At 43.9% G+C, this 20311-nt stretch overlaps 1 protein-coding gene across 1 annotated transcript; it reads right to left on the bottom strand.

Moving 5' to 3' along the window:
• Nucleotides 1-9406: 9406 nt before the first annotated feature.
• Nucleotides 9407-13645, bottom strand: LOC311031133 (E3 ubiquitin/ISG15 ligase TRIM25-like; the record flags this gene model as incomplete). Its single annotated transcript, XM_084037258.1, has 5 exons — nucleotides 9407-9494; nucleotides 9743-9908; nucleotides 10055-10136; nucleotides 10257-10370; nucleotides 11531-13645. The coding sequence occupies one exon, from the start codon at nucleotides 13643-13645 to the stop codon at nucleotides 11981-11983; it is 1665 nt and encodes a 554-aa protein (XP_083893384.1). The 3' UTR covers nucleotides 9407-9494; nucleotides 9743-9908; nucleotides 10055-10136; nucleotides 10257-10370; nucleotides 11531-11980.
• Between the last annotated feature and the right edge of the window lie 6666 nt (nucleotides 13646-20311).

Below are 20311 nucleotides of genomic sequence, written 5' to 3'. Positions count from 1 at the left end.
TGCCATTTTGGTGAGGCGAATAGGGTGCAGATGTCTCGTGCTTAATCTTATTTTTGGTTAACAGTGCTTTGAATTCCTTGCTCGTAAATTCAGTACCATTATCCGAGCGTAGACATTTAACTTCCCCAAAAGGGGCGGAGTCTGCTAAGAACCTCTCTGTGGCATGTACTGCATCACTTTTGCATTTGAGGAAATATACAGTCATGGCACCTGAATAGTCGTCCGTAAAGGACTGTGCATATTTGTGACCTTCTAAGCTTGGGGTTCTCATAGGACCAGCTAAATCAGTATGGACCAGTTGTAAGGGCTCTGTAGCCTTTCTGTCTGGCTCTCTATTTCTTGTCTGTGTGAATTTACCCTTTGCACATATTTCACACAGCTGTGCCGGCCTGGCTGTACTGCCTCTGATTTCCATACCTCTTACCACACCCATTAATTTTTGTACATCCTCATAATTACAGTGACCCAATATTTCATGCCAGGTTTGCATGTCGTGGCACATATTGCATTTATCAACATTCTTCTGAACAGTTGGTAAGTAAAACAGATTACCACTCTCATGGAAGTCAAACCTGTCCCCTTTCTTGGTGGTCATGTGGCTGTCTCCCTTCTTGAATGTCACTGTCGTTCCAGCATTTGTTGCCCTCGCCACTGAGAAGATGTCGTGTGGGTAGGTTGGCATGTACAGTGCCTCCTGTAGCTGCGCTCTTTGTTGTCGTCCCTCGTTGTCTAGCAGATAGATCAGCGCCGTCCCTCTGCGTTGCGCCATCCCACTGCACTTGGTCCCATCAGCCAGCTCGATAGAATGGGTGTCGGGCTGGAATGTGTTGTCAAAGCTCTTGAACTTGGCGATGTCGTTCACAATATGAGATGACGCTCCGGCGTCCACCATTATCCCTTTCTTCTTCACGTTGACAGGTGGCCTCTCGCTGGTTGCATGCTTGGCCATGAAACATTGATCCCCGTCGTCGATGTCCTCCTCTTCTTCTGCAACTTTTCTGGCTCCGTCTTTTCCCTTTTTCCTGCAAAGAGACTCTGCGTGTGCGTTACTCTTGCAGTGACTGCACCACACTTTCTTGGTACACCTGGTTCTGATATGTCCTTTTTCTCCACATTTGTAACACGTCAGAGTGGCTTCCCCTTCCTTCCAGTGTGTCTTGGTGCCTTGTTTGCTTTGCTTTGTGCTAGGCTTCATCATGGTCTTCATCACGCTGTCTGCAGGTCCGGTTGTCCTCATCTTCTCAGATTCTTCATAGACCCTCAGTCTTCTCTTGAAGTCCTTGAATGTCACGTTATCCTCATTTTGTGTAACGTGGACAGCCAGTGGTCTGAATGAGTCTGGCAGTCCATTCAAAATGGTGGCTACAAGCAGCCCGTCACTCATGTTCTCTCCTGCATCACGAAGAGCTGAAATTATATTCTCAGCCCTTATCATATAATCAGTCACAGTCTCATTCCCTTCCATTTGTATGGTGGTCAATGAAGTGTACAGGTTTAGAATCCTGGGCTTGTTCTTTCCAGAATAATGTTCTCAAGGCTTTCCTTCCATCATCAGCGGCGTCATGCCTTATCAATGATAGGCTCTTATCATCTAGTGCATTCACTAGTTGAGCATAACAATCTGCATTCTTCGCTGGATCTGCAGCTATGGCAGCCTCGCTAGCGGGCTCTCTCAAAATGGTGTCTTTCAGCTTCAGAATGTGTAAACGGCTAAGGAATCGCGTTTCCCTCATTCTGCATCCATACTGTAGAATAATAGAATGCAGTGGAGTCTAAAGCGGGAGTGACAAACAAACAGATAACCTGAGCTGGCTGATCCACTCAAAGTCATTGATGCTGGAGACTTTCTGCTGGACCAGGTTGGCTGCAACATCCTTAGCATGGACGTCTATGACGATGAGGGCCGTCAGCACAGCTCGTTGCATCTTAGACAGACCTCCTCTCACCAGCTGCACCAAGTCTTCCAGCTTCAGAAACAAAAGGGAAAGTGAATGTCAGCATACTATGTTAATGTTACTTGTAAACGTGTATATTTTTCACCAGTTATGGATATTTAAAGTGTTATTTAGTTTGAATAGGGGTCCCATATTCCACACCTGTGTTTGTAGTTGGGGATAAAGGCGTTTGGCCAAGTCCTCCTTCTCCAGGGCCTCCGACACCTCAGCAGTCCAGAAAACCTGACAGCCAGCTATCACCACTTGACCAGGCCAGGATAACACCCACTTCTCACGAGGTTGCTGAGGGATGCACAGAAAGATTATACAAAAACTGGACAATTTAAATCTGCCTTGAAATTGTACAAACAAGTGATACAAGAGTAGAAAGCACATCAAAGTGAGAGTTAGTGTCACAGACCTCAGCGTAGACTTTGAGCGAGCGGTCAATGTTATCCCTCAATGTGGTCTTCATAGATTTCTCCACATCCCTTAGCCAGTCCTCCACGTTTCCAGTCGGCCACACCGGCAGAGACAGCTTCACCTCCTCCCCGTCTCCAGAGTACATATGTGTGATCTGGAGATCTGGCTGGAATTTAAGCTGAGAACCAACAAGAGCTTCAGTCTCATGTAGTAAGCATGTTATATTTTTAGTTATATATGAGCGGTATAATTAATAATCAAAGAAACAACAAACCAATGAAATGTTCTCAAAGCATTTGCGCAAATGCGGTTGTACAGCAGTAGGATCTTTGGTCTGGGAGAGTATCTCCAGGAGCTCATCATCCGACAGGAAGTAAAACCTAAAAGTGTGTCAAAGTTTAGCAAATCAGTCCCCATATACTTTGTTTGTTCAAGTAGCGTTATTTCGTTTTTGATACAAGGTATTGCTAGTTCTTTTCACAGCCACCCCCAAAGTTTCTTTGGCTGCTCTCTGGCAAGTTTGTTCACATCATATGAAAAAAGATCAACGCACCCTAACTCTAGTAGTATTATTATTATTATTATCACCAGAAATCCAGGGGAACTTCAGGACACTTTCAGTGAGGCTCACCTTGGGAAGGAGCCTCGTTTTTTCTCCAAGTATTCACTGAGACCCTTCTGTACCTGTTCCAATAGTGCGTTGCACTTTTTCAATTTGGCTAGTAGATGAGAATCTGGACAAAGCTCAATCACCTAAAGAGAAATGCAGAAACACACATTAACAGTTAACAACAATCGAGCAAGCATTTTTATTCAAACTGCCATAACATTATATATGTTATATATGAATATTATTTTACACTTTCACTGATTTATTATTCTAAACAATATCAGTTGTGATTTTAAATACCAGTAAAAACTACAATTGTGAAGCCAGGACTCTAAACTGAGAGCCTAGTATAATAATATGTATGATTTTATGCTATAATGGAAGTGGGATCAAACAATGGGGACTGATTTGAGGCTGCATTTAGTTTATTATAGACTTATTACAGAAAATAAGTCTGAATTCCTGAAAATTTGTTGCCAAAAATATCTGCCACATGCATTATCAATACGAAGTACTATGGAAGCTCTGACCTTTTGATTCTTGAAGGCCCGTTTCATGACGGCCCTCCATATCTGATCCATTTGCTGGTATCTTTTCCCCTCCACAGGCAGCTGCTGGATGATATCATCAGAGCCGAAGATGGGTTCCAAGTGGAGCCAGGAATTCTGGCACGTCAGCCACTCCTCCAGCACATCCTGCAACCACCACAAGAGGTCAGTAGCACAACACAAGACACTACACGGCAGTGATAGAAGACCCTAAGCGACCACCAGTGAGTGTGCGTACTTGAGTCAGTCTGAGCTTGCTCTCCCAGGTGTTGATACGGCTCTCGAATATTTTTTTGAAAGGAGAGAAGGACATGCTCTGTGTCATGACGATGTGGTCATCCAGCAATTGTGACACTTCATCTGGGCTCTTCAAGATGTAGGTGCCCGTCTCCTTGTAGGGCAACACATCAAAGTCTACTGATGACCACTCTTGTTCCATCTTTTCCAGGGCCTGAGACAGAAAGTGTGGGGAAAAAATCAGTGAGTAGAGCTTCTAAACAACACAAATCACTACGCTTCTGTTACACCATCATTCTGTAAAAAAAATGTTTAAATAAATCAAAATGTAACTGCTGAAATTCTGTTCAAACGTACCTGTTCAATGGTATACTCTTTCCCAGCCACCTCAGCCACCCGAGCGATGTCATCCACGTGGTTGTGGAGGCCCAGCTCTAGGTAGTGGGTGAAGGTCAGCTTGGCTTTGGGCATAACTTTCATTTGAATGAGTTCTGAAAGCTTCTCCCAGTGGCGGCTCCTCATCACTGGGTTCCTCAGGCTCCGGATCAGAGGAACGTGAGCATAGAAGTCCTCTATCTTGCTGTGGATTGCAGATGCGACCATCAGGCAGTCTGGGGACGTGTGTCAGACAAAAGTGAAAATGGGCCAAGAAATAAAATACATCAGGCATATTAACAATCACACTTTGTCAAGTTTGAATGCAGATAGAGGTGTCACCGACCAGGAATGTCCTTGAACTGTTTAATGCATTTCTGCATGGTCTTGTGGGCATCTGTAACGTTGCGCTCAAGCTGCTCAGGGTCTATGGAAGACAGGGGGTCATTTAACCAGCTCGCATGCCAACATAGCCATTTAGAGGTGGTGATCCATAGGTCTTTAAAGGGCTGGAAGTCCTGAAGCAGCTTCTGCAGCTGATCATTCTGGAATACATATTTACAATTTCCTTGTCAGAAAAAGCATGACCAATATTATAGTATATATATAGTATATTATTTCCCTGTTTGTTTATCAGTTCAAAACAAGGGGATATATTCTCTTGATTGACAAAATGTATCTAGACATCATTTGATGGATTCTCTTTCACTTACATTGGTGACAGGAATGCCAAACAGACGTTCTCTGGTGTTGTAGGTCTGAGCCATTGTCTGACACTCCTCAAGTTTCTTGCTTATATGCCTCACCTTGTTGGCCATCACATGGGCCTGGTCAGCGTCAGCATGACCGCTAAACCCAGTAACCAGCATCTATAAAAACAGTTACACACACACTTACTTCTACTGAACCTTACATTTCTAACATTAACTAATAATAAATTACGCTCTAGAGTGGATGACTTTAGAAATGAGAGCTCACAAGCAAAAAAATACATATAATAAAGGGATCCGTCCAAACGAGGCTACTCTCCGGAGTCTTGCTCAGCTGACCTGTAGGGAGTCAAGGTCCTTCTGATAGTTGCTCTGGTCGACCAGCTGGATATCATGGAAGCGCTTCTCATCCTCCGCATGCTGGACGGCGACAGCTTCCATCTGGCTGATTATCCTTTGAGGCCACACAATAGCTGTCAACCTGCAGACATGTGAAGCAATCAGTCGACAGTTTCCTCTATTCACTCTAACCACTAAGAACCCATCAACTCACGTTTCATTTCATATCAGAGCGTCCAAATTCAAAGATTAGAACATGAGCATGTGGATGATTTTACACTTACTTTTTATGAGCATCATCATCTGAGAGACAGTAGAAAAGTGATTCTATTAGCTCATATTCTGACAGGGTTGTGCCAAGGGTTTTCTGCTTTGGAAAGATTGAAAATAAAATAAAAAATCAGGTCTACGAACAAAGAACCCTCCATATGACGGTTAACAGAAATAGCCAGTCCATGCATGTGCATGTGTACCTTGTAGCTCTTGAGCTGTTCTGGGATTTGCTTTATCCACTCTCTCTTTTCAGTCAGTTCCTCAACGCTGTTTGGCCTCTCATGTAGCTTGGTACTCAATGTGTTGCACACTTCATCCGCCTACGCACATATGAGACAAGAACTTACAACCAAAGTCAAAACAAGGTCACTTGCAAACTGAAGTACATTTAGGAGTAATGGTTAAAAAAGAAATGAATTATCAAAACATTTCAGTACATAACAGCAATGCAGTACTGCATACATACACTACATGTACACTACATACTCCTCATTGTCTCACACACACACACACATATCAATAAATGACTTACATCATCAATCTGCTTGCGTAGTTTCAGGACAAGTTGGTCCAGCAGTGCATTGGCTAAAGCCCTTCTTTTGTTAGAGAGAGCCTGACGTACCGCCTCCACACGGACAATAAATGGACCAATGACAATGGAGGATGGCAGAGAGCGCTCGAGCCTTTCCTTGTCTTTGAGAATTTGTTCCACACCTTTCTTTACTTCTTGGGCCGTCTGTTCTGCATGCGTATGAGATCTGTCAGAAAAGAGTTAAATGACTCCATGATTCAACGAGGAAAGCATCCTGAACGGGCCATGAATCTGACACTTGGAGAACCTGCATACACAACGTGAATCAGGCTTACTTGAGAAGCGTTTCGATGTCCAAGTTGTGTAAGTCTAAGTGTTTCTCATATTCAGCAGCATAAGCCCTGAGAGGTATGGCTGCTTGCACCAGAGCATTGCGGACCTTCGCTCTCAGCTCCATTACTTCTGGTTCCCAAGATGCCCCCAACTCCAGCACTGGATCCCCACCAAAGTACAACTGCTGCATCACAAACTGGCATGGACAAGAGAGGAACCATTCAATTATCCTCCCCTGGAGTCATTATCGTCACCCATGGACAGAGGTCTCATGAACAAGTATTACATCACATTTTGATGCTTAATTTCATGCTCTGTGATTCGGGTGATCAACGATTTTATTTTACCTGATCAGGCTGCGGTATGTTGTTGGTGGCCAGAATAGCTCGATCAAACAGGTTGACGATAGATGTCTCAAAGTTCTCCAGAGCAGTGCTGTAATGAACCCCAGTCTGATCCAGAACCAAGTCCACCAGGAACAGTGGGTTCATGTTTGGCCTAGTTAGAGAGAACGTAGTAATATTACAATATTTAGCAGAGTTATAGGTTGTGTCACACTCAAACATGTGAGCCCATGCATGCTATCCTACTTGTAAGGGCTTGTGATGAGGTTGTTCCCCCAGACCAGGTCCTCAGGACATGTTAGCACACTGTGGCAGGCGTTTAACATCAGCTGAGTCAGGCTGACCAGCGACTTCTGCACCAGGAAGTGCAGGGAATCTTGCAGTTTTAAACGCACCACAGCCATCAGCCTACACAGCTTGGAATACTGGTACATCTCCCAGCAGGACTCGTTCACATTGTATGCACCCTTGCCGCTGTGAACCAGGTTGTGACGGATTTTCTTGCTGAGCGTTTCTATCCATTCCTGCCTCAGAAACAAGCTGATCTGCAGGAGGAGGAAAACATTTGATGCTTCTATATTCATGTGAAATCCAGGTGTGTTATTCAAGGTATCTCTTTCTGGTTATCCACATCAAAAACAAAATCTATTGTTACATTTGATTGAATGGGATTTGTGCAGGCCTTTTCGTTACCAGTGCCATAATGATGAAAAATAAAAGAAGAGGCGTTGCTGCTTTATAAATAGTTTGAATGACAAAGCCTCAGTTGCCCTGATGGTTGATTCTTTTAGCTTTGTAGTGGTTAAACGTGGGTGCTATATCTGCACTGATCACACGGTACATAGAAATTCTTATTTAAAAAGAAAGAGAAGCTACCCCAATGCTACAATACCTGAGTGTGTATTTGTATCTGGGCGTCTCCAAACTTGTCCAGTCGCAGCGGTTTGACTGAGGTGACACTGAAGAGCGCCATGGTTGCTACGGTGTTGCACTCTGACTCTATTTCAGATAATACACGGATCACCTCTGGCTTCGTTAGCAGGGAACGGTGGACAAAAGCAGCTTGCTGTTTCTTAAAGTCAAAGCCAGGACCTGGAGCGTCCCCTGTGCATAGATAAAACAATCCAGTGTTTAGATGCTGATTCTAATGCTAGGTTTAGTTTAGTTTATTATAGGATCCCCATCAGCTGTGCCCTAAAACATACATTAAACATTACAGTCAACATATTAGAGAATGGCATTACAATGTATGAATAAAAATGTTCTCTTTCAACATAGTTCCCAGCAATATACACAAATAAATATACATAACGTCCTACAAATATGATGTGCCCAGGTATTTTTTTATTTGTTTATTAATCATTGATTTTTGTGTTATTTAGTCAATAACAGTGGGAAAGAATCCCATATTTTCATCACTCTTTGCCTTGGGAGTGAAAACTGGCCTTTTGTTGCCTGTCTGGTAGAATATATACATGACTCGAAGTATAATATAGGGGAGTAATACATTTCTTTAATCTTACCTCAATCAAATGTATACAAGGACAACAGTCATACCATTTTGCTGTACATATTCAGGATCCTTCTTCGGGAGGACGATGTGTGAAAACTCCTTTGGATGTCTCAACACTACTTTGTCAAAGATCATGCGGTTCATTGTCCGCTGATATTCCAGTTTGAATTCTTTCTCCAGATACTCTATACACTTCTCCAACCTGCACACATAACATTCCAGTTATTCACCTTTACTTTAGTTAACATTTCAACTCAGAGGCATGTATTATAAAACAGATAACACTGAACAAAGAGACAATTACAGCAACGTGATGACATTACTCACATTTTCAGATTGAGCCCAGGGGTTGAAAGGGCACGTCTTTTGATACGCTGGAGGCTGTGGGTATCAAGAGATGGTGTTCCCCTACTGATGGGCATGCAGTCCACAGACAGGTGGTAGAGAATCACAGCTTCTGTGTCCTCCCTCAAACTGAGGGCAGACTGGATCCGTTCAACAAAGACACGTGGATCCTCAGCACTGAATAACAATCTGATCCTGGGTACCCAGACCTTAGACCCTGCTAGCATGGAGTTTACTCCTATGAATAAGAGGGGGATGGAGGGCATACATACATGGTGAACAAGACAGAGACAAGATGAAGTTCTGAGACTCAAAGAACATGAAAAACCAACCAGGAGATTTGCTCTTTTGGTATTGTTCAGAGAGTAGGATTTCCTTCGTCATCTGTCAGTTTGCTGCATTGGTGAACTTTCTGTACCAAGTACTGGCATGTCTCCTTACTATAGTCAAGAACCCCAACGACATGCCAGCTGTACTGCACAGGGGCACTTTTTGGGTCGTCTTTAAAAAGGAGAGAAGAAAGAAAATAGTGACCATCTCTGTTTTTACACATCTATTGTACTGTGTTGCTGAGGAAAATGTACCACAAGGACTCTTGTCATCTGTAGGCAGCAGGGCTTTTGCAGCAATAGGTTTTCCACCAGGTGATCCTTGATCATTGCCCAGGGCAAGCCAGTCTTCTGGAGTCCGGCAGTCATACTCCTCATTGTCAAATATCTAAAGGAGAGAGATATGAAACATGAGTGTGGAGTGGACTGTGGCCTTAAATATCAGATGTAGTGGCTACCCAAATGCCACAGAAAATATTGCAGCAGTAACAGACTCACCTCCAGGGGAAGGTAAGGGGATACAGGGTCGTCCGTTGTAGTGATATGCTCATCACGACTGCTCTTGTGTCTTGGCATTAGGAGGTTGGAACATATACCCTTTTCTGCCAAGAGCTGTTCAAAGTCTAATTTCAAATATTCCCTTCGACATCTGTGAGAGAACAACAGAAAACAGTAAGTCTTAACAACAGGCAGAGAAAATAAACCAATGCATGGATGCCAGTCAATCAGCTAATGTGCAATATAAAAAAAAAATTAACATATGTGCCGTATGATAGAAGCTCAGTGTCTGACTCACTCTGTGTATGTGACCAGTGAATCTGACCTTAGTCTAGTGCTGTATTGTACATATGCTAAGTGTCCTTTCTGTCTTGCATGGCACACACAAACACTGCACACCTCTCTATCGCTAACTTGCGGGGAATCTGGCCCGGAGCGGTTTGGTAGGGTATCTGGACCTTGGGTGAACCTCCACCCCAAAAGAAGAAACAACTTTGTGCTTGCTGTGGGACAGGTCCATGGTTAAGCTTTTCAACAGGATTGCATGGAGCCTCGAAGGTTGTAACTGAGGAAAACAGTGGGGAAGAACAAAGATTTTAAAAAGTTGTACTTTAGAGAAGCATTATATGTTCCTCTTATACATACATATTTGGCTACAGAAATAAATGCCTACATTTGTAAAAAATGTCATGTTATACAGTAGTTTCGCACCTTTTGTTGTGTTGAGATCACTGAACCCAACGATGGATCGACCCCGTGACCTCCTGTGGATCTCAGGTCCAGCTGTACTAGACTAATGAATTAACAGTTATAGCCTTTGGTTTTGGCCAGAGCACAGCAGCATGATAATGAGCACAACATAATATAATATCTGTCAGAATTTGAAAAGGCAAATGCATATTATGTAGTCTACCTGGAAGTTGAATGTGGTGATGTCCTCTGAGTAGATGCCCCTCTGTTCATTGGGCCTGGCCTCTGGAGGTTTGCTGGGTACACCAAAACCTGGCAAATAGTTCCTTTCCATCTTCTGCAGAATAACATTATTAAGGTTTAACAATTAAGCCTGGATGTAATCCTGTTAGGTGAAAATAATATGTACAGCCCATTAGCTGAGTATGCTTTATTTTACAGGCATGATGTGGATGAAAACTGTTTTTTCCCCCCAGGAACACTAATTAACATTAATAAACGTTTACATAAGCTAACGTTATATTTGGAAAATAAAAAAACAGCTGTGTAATAACAGGACATGTGTGTGACTATGTTGCTGTTTCCAAATAACTATACTGAACCAGGACAACAAACCTGTAAATTATACCGTAAACTGTTTAGTGTTAGCTGCTAACGCTAGCAACGTAACGCAACGTTTACATCTGAAGGGTGAACAAATGACACAGCGTAACGTTTGCTAATGTAATCTTCTAAACAGTGATTTTGACATAACGTTACCTTAAATCCAACCGGAAGTTCTAACGCTCCTTTTTTTTATCCTCTGCGCAGCTGAAACATTGGCGAGGCGAACTTCTGAAATCTCAGTTACCGAGTGGACGTTAGCTAACTGCCGGTGTGAAGTTAATGTCGGCCATAGCAACGGTTGTCATAGAGACGGAGACCCTCCACCAGAAGTGAAGAGCGCGAGCCAGAGCAGAGCAGCACATACTGAACTCAAACCAAAAGTACACTTTTTATTCACTTTTACTTTATCAGTTATCATAATATGTAATCTGTAGATGTAATATGTAATACTATTGATGAATACTTGCATATCTAAATATTTTAACTGAGGGTTATGGATACTTTTGCACAAATAAAACATCTGAATGCGGCAATTACCACTGGTGAGCCACATGAGTGTGAGTATAGTGATTAGTGATAGTGTGTGTGTATATATATATTTATATTTATATTTTTATATATATATATAATATATCAGTATAGCTGGACCCGATGAAAGGAAACCCCGTGTGATGAAACCCACAACCAGGAAACATCTGCACCGCCAATCTGAGAGTTAAAGACACACGACGAAGCTCGGGGGAAATCATTTATATTCAATATCATAATCACATAAGCATCAATAATTCACATAATTCATTAACCTCTTTAAAATAAAACTTTTCAGCATCTGTGATCGACGTCCCAAAAACAAACAAAGAGGCTTACAGGAGGTGGAGAAAACAAACACACCTGGCAGTGTAACTAAACCCGGAGCGATCGCTTCCTGTGAAGCTGATGATGAGATTTGAGGCGTGTTGTTGTTGTTCTGGGTCGCATTAGATCGTCAGCTGTTCCTGTTATTTTGTCCACCTCCCGCTCACACCATCAAGTACAAGATCTGCTGCTCAGTTAGCAAAAATATCAACAGAATAAAAAAAGTACTGCTGTTACTGGTGTTACTGGTGTTACTGGTGTTACTGGTGTTACTCTTTCAAGACCCACAATAAGGAGGGACTTGTAAAATGTAACATTTTCAAGCTGTGTTCCATTCTCAAAAGAAAACATCAGCAAAACAGTTATTTTATTTTTAATGGGATTCAAATAGAGGAGAGAAGGAGGCGGAGAGGAGAAGGACAAGAGGAGGAGGAGGAGGGAGAAGAAGAAGGAGGTGAAATCATTCAACTCTTAAATGCCTTCTGTCTAGTTGAGTTGACAGAACTCACCACTGCATCCAAAATAAACATAAAGTCCAGCATAGAGGGGCTCAGTGAACGTGGTCTGGACTCTGTGGAGGAGAGTCATGGTCTTAGAGACGCTGTAGAAGGACAGAATACCTGCTCTGTGATCCAGGAACACTCCTACTCTGGAGGACCGAGGACCTGAGACGGGAGTTTCAACTAAGTTGTAGGAGAACGTATATCTGTTGTCGAAACAATCTAACGACCAGGATTTGTCATTGTATCCAAACGTACGTTGACGCCAGTCTCCTGTTCTACTGATACTCTTGTATGCGACTGCTACACCAACTTCATCACCTCCTCTCCTCTCCACCTCCCAGTAACAACGGCCAGTCAGACTTTCTCTACTCAGGACCTGAGGACATCCAGTGAATCTGTCTGGGTGACTAGAATAAGACTGGTTTTGACTCCCTGTTGCTTTTCTGTTCCCCTCAGATAATAACAGACATGTGTCTGCTGTGTTTGGATCCAGTGTGATTTCACGTGAATATTTCAAGAATCCAGCTCTGGTCTTGGGTTCTGGTTGTGGCAGTGAAACATCCACTTCAGTCCCTGCCAGTGAGACGTTTGTCCATCTGTGTGTCAGAACTTCCTGTAGTCCATCTCTGACTTCTGACAGCGCCGCCGTCACGTCCTCAAAGTAGCGGCGAGGAGGACGGGCGTTGATGCTGGATGAGTGTGTGGACTCACTGAGTGGTGACAGTGACGGGTAGTCGTGTAGAAACTGGTTGTGATCCTCTGTGTGTGAGAGCTTCTCCAGCTCAGCGTCTCTCCTCTTCAGCTCACTGATCTCCTGCTGCAGCTTCTCCTGAAGCTCTCCGACTCGACTCACTTCCCTTTCCTGCTGGGATCTGACCTGCTGCTTCACGTCAGAGCGTCTTCTCTCCATGAGACGGATCAGCTCCGTGAACATCTCCTCACTGTCCTCCACTGCTTTATCAGCAGAGTGGTTGATGGCCTCCACCTCCTGGTGGAGCAGCTTCACATCTTTGTCTCTGTCCTGGATTCTCTGCTGGATGTTTAGTCGACTCCCCTCCAGCTCTCTCTGCCTCTCGGTCCTTTCTGCTGCAGCTGAGACTGTGTCGTGGCCTTTATGTTCGTCCACAGAGCAGAGATAGCAGATAGACTGCTGATCAGTACGGCAGAACATCTTCATCACCTCATCATGACGAGAGCACACGTTCTCCTGGAGCTTGTTGGAGGGCTCCACCAGCCGGTGTTTCTTAAATGCTGCTGATTCATGATGAGGCTGGAGGTGTTTCTCACAGTAAGAGGCCAGACACACCAGACAGGACTTGAGGGCTTTCAGTTTCCTCCCAGTGCAGGAATCACAGGCCACATCTTCAGGTCCAGCATAGCAGAGACCAGCAGGAGCAGCTTGGAGTCCAGTCTTCTTCAGCTCCTCCACCAGATCTGCCAACATGGTGTTTTTCAGCAGGACAGGCCTCGGTATGAAGGTCTGCCTACACTGAGGGCAGCTGTAGATCTCCTTCTCATCCCAGAAGCTTCCAATACACTTCATGCAGTAGTTGTGTCCACAGGAAGTAGACACCGGATCCTTCAGTAGATCCAGACAGATGGAACAAGACAAGGTCTCCCGGTGCAGCTGAACTCCTTTCTGCGCCATTTCACCTCTCAGCGACGACGACTGTCTGAGTTTCACTTAGTGAGAAGTGAAACTGGTCTGAGGTCTGATCTCAACAACACTGTGTGTGTGCAGTGAAGGTGGCCTGTCAGCTGCTGCACTTCACCGCCATGTTGGTTACACCCGTCCACACGCAGTAGATCTGAAGGGGAGGGAACAAGGAAGTGTGTGTGTGTGTGTGTGTGTGTGTGTGTGTGTGTGTGTGTGTGTGTGTGTGTGTGTGTGTGTGTGTGTGTGTGTGTGTGTGAGACAGAGAGAGAGAGAGAGAGAAAGAGAGAGAGAGAGAGATTTTTTTTTTTTTACAAAAAACACTTTATTTACAATATTCATATATACATATACATACAATATTCATCAATATCTCAACAGAGAAAATGCAATGCATCAATAAAGTGCTATTTGTGCATAAGGTTAATAAAAAGAGGAGTTTATCTGATAAAAAACTGTGCAAATACTAAATCATCATTTTTGACAGAGCAGATAAAATCACCGAAGCACCACCGCCGTTTGAAATGTTCCACGTCCCCAATGGTCTTATAAAACTTAAACTCTAGACATATTCTTGACTTAATGTTACAGAGAAACACAGGAAGGGCCTCATGCCCCCTCTTTCTTTTACCTTGTTTCTCCGACTGATGAAGACTGCCATTTTTGCTTCTCCTAATAGGAAGTTTATCAGCAGCCATTTGACACAATCTGTCTTTTTCTATCCTGCACCAAAAATAAAAACTCTCTCTGAAAAAAACACATTAAAAGAGCTAAAAACCAACGTTAAAAAAGAAAAAAAGCTTGTGAGTCTCAGGCATTCAGTAAAAACATGGAAAACTGTCTCTCTTAGGCCACAGAAAGGACATTGGTTTGAAACGGCAGGATTTAAAACTGAGACAAAGGCATTTGAGGCGATGGCACCATGAAGTACCCTCCACTGGCGGTCAGCTGTCCGTTTTTTAAGGGGAGGCTTGTATAAAACCCTCCACTGCGGGCAGGCCCCGTCCCACCCCGCTCTGTTGCTCCAAGCTGTGGGGGGCCTACTTTTCAGTCCTTTCCTGTTGACTGATTTGACAATGTTGGTATACAGCGTTGCCTTGTCGGCTCTGTGCAGGCTGAGCTTGCCCGGGCTAGTGACAGTTAACAGGGGTCCAGTCTCTTCTCCAAACTCTGGGCTCAGGCCAGAGGGGGGGTCTATACACGACAGACGATGCCACAGGAGGGATGCAACAAGATTATTTCAGATTAAAACTCTACCTCTGTATGACATTTGAGGGAGCAGCCATTTCCATTTTTTTATTTTACTCTCTACTCTTTCTAGGACGGTCTCCCAGTTTCTCAGCACCACAGCCTCATTCCCGAGAAACACCCCAAGATATTTCAGCCCGTCTTTTTTCCAGGCAAGGCTCTGGGGGAGAACCGGGAGACCGTCAGCCCATTCACCAACAGCGAGGGCTTCGCTCTTTCTCCAGTTCACCCTCGCTGCTGATAAAATAGTAAAATTGTTTACAATGTTTTCTAAAATGTCCATCTCACCCTGATTTTTAATAAAAACAATGAGGTCATCAGCGTAGGCTGATAAAACAATGCTTCCATTAAAACCAGGTAAAATTAGACCTTCAATATTAAAACGTATTTTGTTGAGGAGGGGTTCCAGGGAGAGCGTGTAGAGCATGCCAGACAGAGCACAGCCCTGCCGAACGCCTCTACATGCTCTAAAAGGAGCACACAGACTACCGTTTATCTTCAGCACACTCTCAACCCCACTGTACAACACCTTGATCTTAGCTATGAAACCAGCGCTGAACCCAAACTTCTCCATAACTTTCCAGAGGAAATTGTGTTCAACGCGGTCAAAAGCCTTTTCCTGGTCTAGACAAATCAGACCAGTGTTACTGCCCAATGAGCTGGAGACGTCCAAAACATCCCGAATGAGGTGGACATTGTCCACCATGGACCTGCCGGGCACACAGTAGGTCTGGTCCCGATGGATGACCTGCTCCATAGCTTTCCCCAGCCTGGAGGGCATAGAGTTTGGACAGAAGTTTGTAATCCACACACAACAAAGACACAGGGCGCTAGTTTTTGATTCCTTGCAGGTTACCTTTTTTTGGTAGGAGAGTGATAACTGCTCTGCGGCAGGAAGTGGGCATGGAGCCAGAGGCCAGACTTTCATTAAAAACATCTAAAAGATCATTTGCAAAGATGTCCCAGAAGGCTTTATAAAACTCGACTGTGAGGCCGTCGATGCCGGGAGCCCGCCGCCCTTGCATGCCCTGCAGGGCAGCATGTAGCTCCTGCATCTGCAGCGGCCCCTCGAGACAGGTGTTGGTCTCCTGAGAGACCTGAGGCAGTCCACCAGTGAACCCCTCCAGTAGAGCGTCCTGCTCCTCATATTCGCTTGTGTAGAGGGAGGTATAAAACTCCACCGCACGCCTTCGGATCTGGCTTGGCTCCACAATCTCCTGCCCTGTGTCTGAAAGCAGTGTGTGGATTACTCGCCCCTGCCCATTCTTTCTCTCCGGGCCGAAGAAATAACTAGAGGGGACATCCATCTCTTCGATGGCTTGAAACCGGGACCTGACCAGTGCGCCCTGTGCTCTACTTTCCAGCAGGTCAGCTAAAGCTAGCTTTTTGACTTTGAGGACTTCAATATGTTCTCGATCTCCTGTGGATTCACTTCAATTCTCAAGTTCCACTATATCTATCTCCAGGTCCTTCATAGATCTAGTGATGTCCCAAGACCCAAGAATGATCAGTAAAAATAGCTGGGGTAATTGTGCATGATTTATAAATATTAAAGTGATGCTTAAAACAATAAAAACGATCTAGTCTGGCTGAGGAGATCCTGCTCTCTCTAAGGTGGGACCATGTGTACTGTCGGCAGTCTGCGTGCATCCTCCTCCACACATCCACCAGGCCATGAGCAGAGACCAGCCGCCTCAGAGCATGCTGGGATGCTGGATGTGGCTCTGCATGGTTTCGGTCTAAACCCTAAAAAAAAACGTCCTCTCTGCACCGATTGTTGGAGCATACACATTAATAAAAACAGCTGTAAAATTGTCAAATCGAGCTTTGACTAATAGTAGCCTCCCCTCGATAAAATGCTCAACCTCCAGTAAAACTGGAGTAAAAGCCTTGGAGAAGAGGAAGCCTACTCCTCCACTCAGAGAAGTGCCATGACTCAAAATGGCTTCCCCTTCCCACTCTCTCCTCCAGTCTGCCTCATTGCCTTTGTCACTGTGTGTTTCTTGTAAAAATAAAATATTTATTCATTTCATTTTTGCTGTTTCATAAATACTTGCTCTTTTTTTGTCCTCTCTGGCTCCGTTCACATGAACACTTCCCACTCTAAAACAATCCATGTTGAGTGAGAGGTTAAAAACGAGGCTTAAAAACAATAAATTAATTAAAACACACATTAGAGCATTTTCCATCACTGTCCATTTGTTTTTTTACCTTGACTACAAATTTCTATAGACTTCTTGGTTGGTAAAACCGGACAACTCTTGCTGGCTAATATGGAGCCGGGCCGAGGAGCAAAACAAAGTTAGATCCGGGAAGAAATCCTCTATTTTTACCCCATGTTGGTTTTTTGTTCTTCTTGATGAGCTTGGTGCGTTGCGGTGGAGATGTAATAGAACTCTCATCAGACACCTTTTATCTTTAGCCTTGTAGGCATATTTATTATATCAACAGGCGGGAGTAACGTAACGTGCTACCGCTCTCCACGGCATCACCACACATGGAAAAATAACTGAGACACCGGAACAGGTAGTGTAGGTGTCAGGTAACACAGAGGTAAAAACGACACTGCCCCCTATTGGACACGATGAGTAAGGGCGTACAACAGTACTATACTTAACACCCCCACTCGCTCTTAGCTTATTGTGGTACATTATTTTTGATAGAAAATAAAACAACAAAAACACATTTTGGCACACGTTATACTTTTCTTGCATTCAAAGTGCCAAACAAATACTGAGCAAACTTCTTCAGTTGTAGTTTAGTGGCTGGTTTTGTCATCAAGTCAGCAATCATGTTGTCAGTAGGACAATAATTCAAACATATTCTCCCACTATTCACAGTTTCACGTATGAAATGATATTTGATATCAATATGTTTGCACCTTTGTCGGTTTACTGGGTTTCTAGCTAATGCAATAGCTCCTTGATTATCATCGTAAACCTTGGTTTGTGCATACTGACACTTATCAATACCCTTGAGTAACTGTTGCAAATACATACACTCCTGTATGGCTGACGCTAAGGCCATGTATTCTGCCTCGCAGGTAGACAGTGCAACTGTTGGTTGCTTTCGACTCTTCCATGAAATGAGTGCACTTTTCTCACTTAAACTGACACAGTACCCTGTGGTGCTACGTCTGTCTGTGACCTCAGATGCCCAGTCAGCATCACTGTGGACTATTAGACCAAGTTCACCTGTGTCATCCTTTTTAAAACATAACCCGCGGTCTGTTGTACCTTTAAGATACCTGAACACATGCTTTGCAGTGTTCCACTGCTCCTCACTTGGCTCAGCAAAATGCTGGGAAAGTTTACTGACCACATAACTTAAGTCTGGTCTAGTGCAAGTAGCCAAATAGATCAAACTCCCCACTGCCTCTCGATAGATCCGTGGTTCTTCCATTTTTACAGCATTTTCTGTGTATTCGAGTTTTGACTCGCACGGGGTCTCTCTGGCCTTACAATCCTGCATCCCAAATCTGGAGAGAATTTTGTTCACATACCTGTGTTGTGACATTGTGACTTGATCCTCTGACTGTTTAAAATCTATCCCTAGAAAACTGTTTAATTTCCCCAGGTCTTTCATTTTAAACCTCTCAGTGAGCATCACTTTGACATTTTTCACAACCTCCTCATTGTTAGCAGCAATTATCAGATCATCAACCCACACAATCAGAATCACTTTTTCATTTTCTTTTTCCCTTGTGTATAGGCAGTTATCAGCAGGATTTTGATCAAAACCGTTTTCAGTGAGATATGCATGCAACAGAGAATTCCAGTTTCGGCCTGACTGCTTGAGACCATATAAGGACTTCTCTAATTTGCATACTAGCTTCTCTCCTGTTTTTGACTTTTTCTCATAACCTTCAGGTTGTTCGAGATAGACCTCACAGTCAATTGGTGCGTGTAGGTATGCGGTTTTCACATCCATTTGATGTAAAACTAGATCTTCCTGCACTGCTTTTTGCATGACTACTCTGACAGTTGTCATGTCAGCAGTAGGCGAGAATGTTTCCTCATAATCGATGCCTTGTTTTTGGCTATAACCTTTTGCAACAAATCTTGCTTTATACTTATCTGACCCATCCGTATTACTCTTGAGTGTATACACCCACCTACCCCCCACTGCCTTTTTGCCTGGTGGCAACTGGGTGATTTTGAATGTATCATTCTCTTTTAGTGACTGCATTTCGTCATTCATTGGTCTTATCCACTGCCGTGACCTGGTTGATCGTATGGCATCCTGGTAATTTTGTGGTATGTCGCAAACTGCTCTATAACATGCGTCTATACAAGTTACCAGCCTGTCTGCTGTGTCTTCCATGTCATATTCCTGTAGGTGCACAGGCCTTCTCCTAGCTCTAGGTGGGTTCTTTCTTCCCTGACCCCCAGCGCTAGACTGTTCACCTTCAATCTCAGAAACAGAAACATCATCTTGAACACTTTGACCTGATGTATTTCCCATTTTTTCATCATCATTTTCCTCATTATCAAGGACCCTGGGGTGTACCTCTCTGTCCTGATACTCAGTGTGTGGTCCATGTGTTTGTGTTTCTTTTTCGTTGACCGTCTTGTTTGTGAATTTTACTAGCCTGTTATTTTGGACCTTTTCTGTGTCTGGGTAATACACAAGATAAGCTGGGCTTTTCTTGTCGTACCCGATAAAACGACCCTGCTCACATCTAGGATCTAACTTCCCTTTCTCTTGTGTGTATGCGAAGCACACAGATCCGAATTTCTGAAGTTTGGACATGTCTGGCTTCCTGCCTGTGAGCATCTCATGAGGTGTTTTCTTTGTGCGTTTACTATAACATCTGTTTCGCACATAGGCAGCTGTCTGTACAGCATAATTCCACATTTTGTCTGGTAATTTACTGTCAAAAAGCATACACCTGCCCATCTCATAGAGGGTTCTCCAACCTCTCTCTGCCGTGCCATTTTGGTGAGGCGAATAGGGTGCAGATGTCTCGTGCTTAATCTTATTTTTGGTTAACAGTGCTTTGAATTCCTTGCTCGTAAATTCAGTACCATTATCCGAGCGTAGACATTTAACTTCCCCAAAAGGGGCGGAGTCTGCTAAGAACCTCTCTGTGGCATGTACTGCATCACTTTTGCATTTGAGGAAATATACAGTCATGGCACCTGAATAGTCGTCCGTAAAGGACTGTGCATATTTGTGACCTTCTAAGCTTGGGGTTCTCATAGGACCAGCTAAATCAGTATGGACCAGTTGTAAGGGCTCTGTAGCCTTTCTGTCTGGCTCTCTATTTCTTGTCTGTGTGAATTTACCCTTTGCACATATTTCACACAGCTGTGCCGGCCTGGCTGTACTGCCTCTGATTTCCATACCTCTTACCACACCCATTAATTTTTGTACATCCTCATAATTACAGTGACCCAATATTTCATGCCA

The sequence above is a fragment of the Eutrigla gurnardus genome (genome assembly GCF_963514095.1).
Source record: "Eutrigla gurnardus genome assembly, chromosome: 2".
In the NCBI taxonomy this organism is placed as follows: Eukaryota; Metazoa; Chordata; class Actinopteri; order Perciformes; family Triglidae; genus Eutrigla; species Eutrigla gurnardus.
This window is presented reverse-complemented; position numbering and strand designations above follow the sequence as displayed.